This window comes from Anneissia japonica, unplaced genomic scaffold, assembly GCF_011630105.1.
Source record: "Anneissia japonica isolate Jap-2015-1 unplaced genomic scaffold, ASM1163010v1 scaffold7731_len1735946_cov199, whole genome shotgun sequence".
NCBI classification, from domain to species: domain Eukaryota; kingdom Metazoa; phylum Echinodermata; class Crinoidea; order Comatulida; family Comatulidae; genus Anneissia; species Anneissia japonica.
In genome coordinates this window covers 948,084-950,333 of record NW_022758997.1, presented here as the reverse complement: position 1 = coordinate 950,333, position 2,250 = coordinate 948,084, and the positions used below count along the sequence as shown (strand labels likewise).

Here is a 2,250-nt window from a genome sequence, read left to right as displayed (position 1 = left end):
TGTAGGGCCCTACTGTTATCAAATATTTTGTAAATGTATATAGTTGTTTTATGTTGTATTTATGCACACTGTCATTAGCGTTCAAGCTGTTGTGTGAAACGAAATAAAATAAATATATATGAATGCATACCTAACAAATCAGAGAGTAATTATGATCAAATCAACATCTATTTTAATGAGGGCGCCCTTTACGCATAATCAGTAGAGTTCCTATAATAGAGAACAGCTTTATCATTTCAGATTCATATCATCGATCATAATAGTTTTACGAAGCTCCGTATAATTTTACACTCGGTCAACCATGAATACACTAATTATATGCAGATCAATATAACTAACCCTCTCATCCGAAAAAATATATAGCTCAAATTCATAACCTATGTTACATGTCATGCAATGAATACGGTATCTATACAATTGATAACAGGAAAAAATTGGTTTTATATTCATTCATTGTAATCATTGTAATGTAAGGACGTGTGCAGTAGCATAGGTAAGTAAATTGTGGGCCTTATAATTTTGTTTTACTTAGAATACATTCAAATTTGCTAGGACTGGCCTGCTTTTGGATTCGTAGCCAGAAAATTGATTTCTGTGGGACAATAGGCCTAACAGTTGCAAAAATAGTTTACTGTATGAAAACTACCAGGCGAACTGTCATGATTGAAGGGATATGGGCCTTGCAGGATAACATATGCTTTATATAGTCTCTTTTAATTTTAAGTTATTTAAAATTTCATTGTAGGTTTTTGCTCTTTAGACAAAACAAAAACAAAAGTCTAGAGGACGTGTCAACAGCTGCAAGCAAATCTAAAGCTTTGTCACTATCAAATTTTATTTGGCAAAAAAACTTGTTTCCCCATATATGATCATGATGTGCCTATATATGGTCATGATGTGATGTCATTATGACCATATTTAGGCATTTCACATGTTTTTGTAAATAAAATTTGATAGTCTGGCCAGAGCTTTCAACGACACGTCCTCATAATGCATATTTCCCAACGGCAAACATAATAAATAAGTCAATAAATATCGAACTACAAACGAATTTTTAACTTTCTACATATCGAGCAATGACAATTTTCTTTGATTATTACCATTTTTTCCTAATAAGCTGAGGTCCCGAATTCAACCGTTCCCTGTTACAAAAAACTTAAATATCGAGTTTTTGATTAAGTAGACCTAGCTGTTACGTAGGCCTAGTGCGTAGACTTACTTGTGTAAGTACGTGCTTACACGCCTATGTTCGGTACCACACAAATATTTGATGATTATCCGATACCAATAATATCGATATTGAAACTTATACTCTAGCTGAATAAGTATTATAAACGAAAAATATCAAATACGCCTGACCTAGCCTATGTTTAAGACACTTCACTGTACTGTTTCCGATGAGCTTGTAAAAACAAACACGATGTAATATTTATAAGGAAGTCTATACACTCGAAAAAGCCATAGTGGTTTTTTTTCATGTCATTTGTTTGATTACCAAGGCCTAATTAGATGCTACCATGTTAACCATACTGTTAAATTTATCCTAAACTGGTCCCACGGGTCTACAGATCAAATTGCTTCACGTATTCTAGTGGTTTATATTATATTCTATTGGCGCCTCAACACCGCTAATTAATAGATATTAACATATCAAATATGATATGAACACGTAATATTATGCTTATCATCCAAAACAATAAATTATGTCAACGTGTGACTTGTGCATTTAAAGTGGTACTCTAATCGAACTGGCGTATTGAACTCGGGACTCACATTTGTGCGCGAGATGGTCAGCTATAGTAAAAAAGTTGTGGATCCGCCCCTGTGACTATTGCTACCAAAGATACTAGTATCATTGATTGCTACGCACAACAGTAACATAATTTGATTACAGGATGACTGGTGTCGGATATAAAAGAACTGCTTTAAGTACCGTACTCAGTATCGGATCGTTTTGACCGCATTACTTTTTATGACCGTCGTTAAGAATTGGTGAACTAACGCAATACAATTATCATTTCAATAGTAATATAGGTATACTCATGCGCATTGGATATAGATACATTTGTCGATCTATACGAGCATTTTCTGTCAATTCGAATCATCCAGCGGAGCAGTTAACATGAGCAGCAAGTATTATGGTAAAGTCAGATCGAAAACCAAAATCACTCCAGCAGAAAGCAAGAAGAGGATGACACACTGGTAGGTCGTTGAACTCGTAGATATAATAATATTTGTTGTCATACTATG

General features: G+C 34.1%; 1 protein-coding gene across 2 annotated transcripts in view; it reads left to right on the top strand.

Moving 5' to 3' along the window:
- The first annotated feature begins 358 nt into the window (after positions 1-358).
- The window catches only part of LOC117125516 (alpha-N-acetylgalactosaminide alpha-2,6-sialyltransferase 2-like), a 13,234-nt gene continuing 11,342 nt past the window's right edge, over positions 359-2,250 (top strand). For both annotated transcript variants that reach the window (XM_033272026.1, XM_033272028.1), the window contains exons 1-2: positions 359-493; positions 2,027-2,202. In XM_033272026.1, the coding sequence (XP_033127917.1) occupies positions 2,123-2,202 (80 nt within the window). In that variant the 5' untranslated portion in view covers positions 359-493; positions 2,027-2,122. The remainder of the gene's footprint in view (positions 494-2,026; positions 2,203-2,250) is intronic.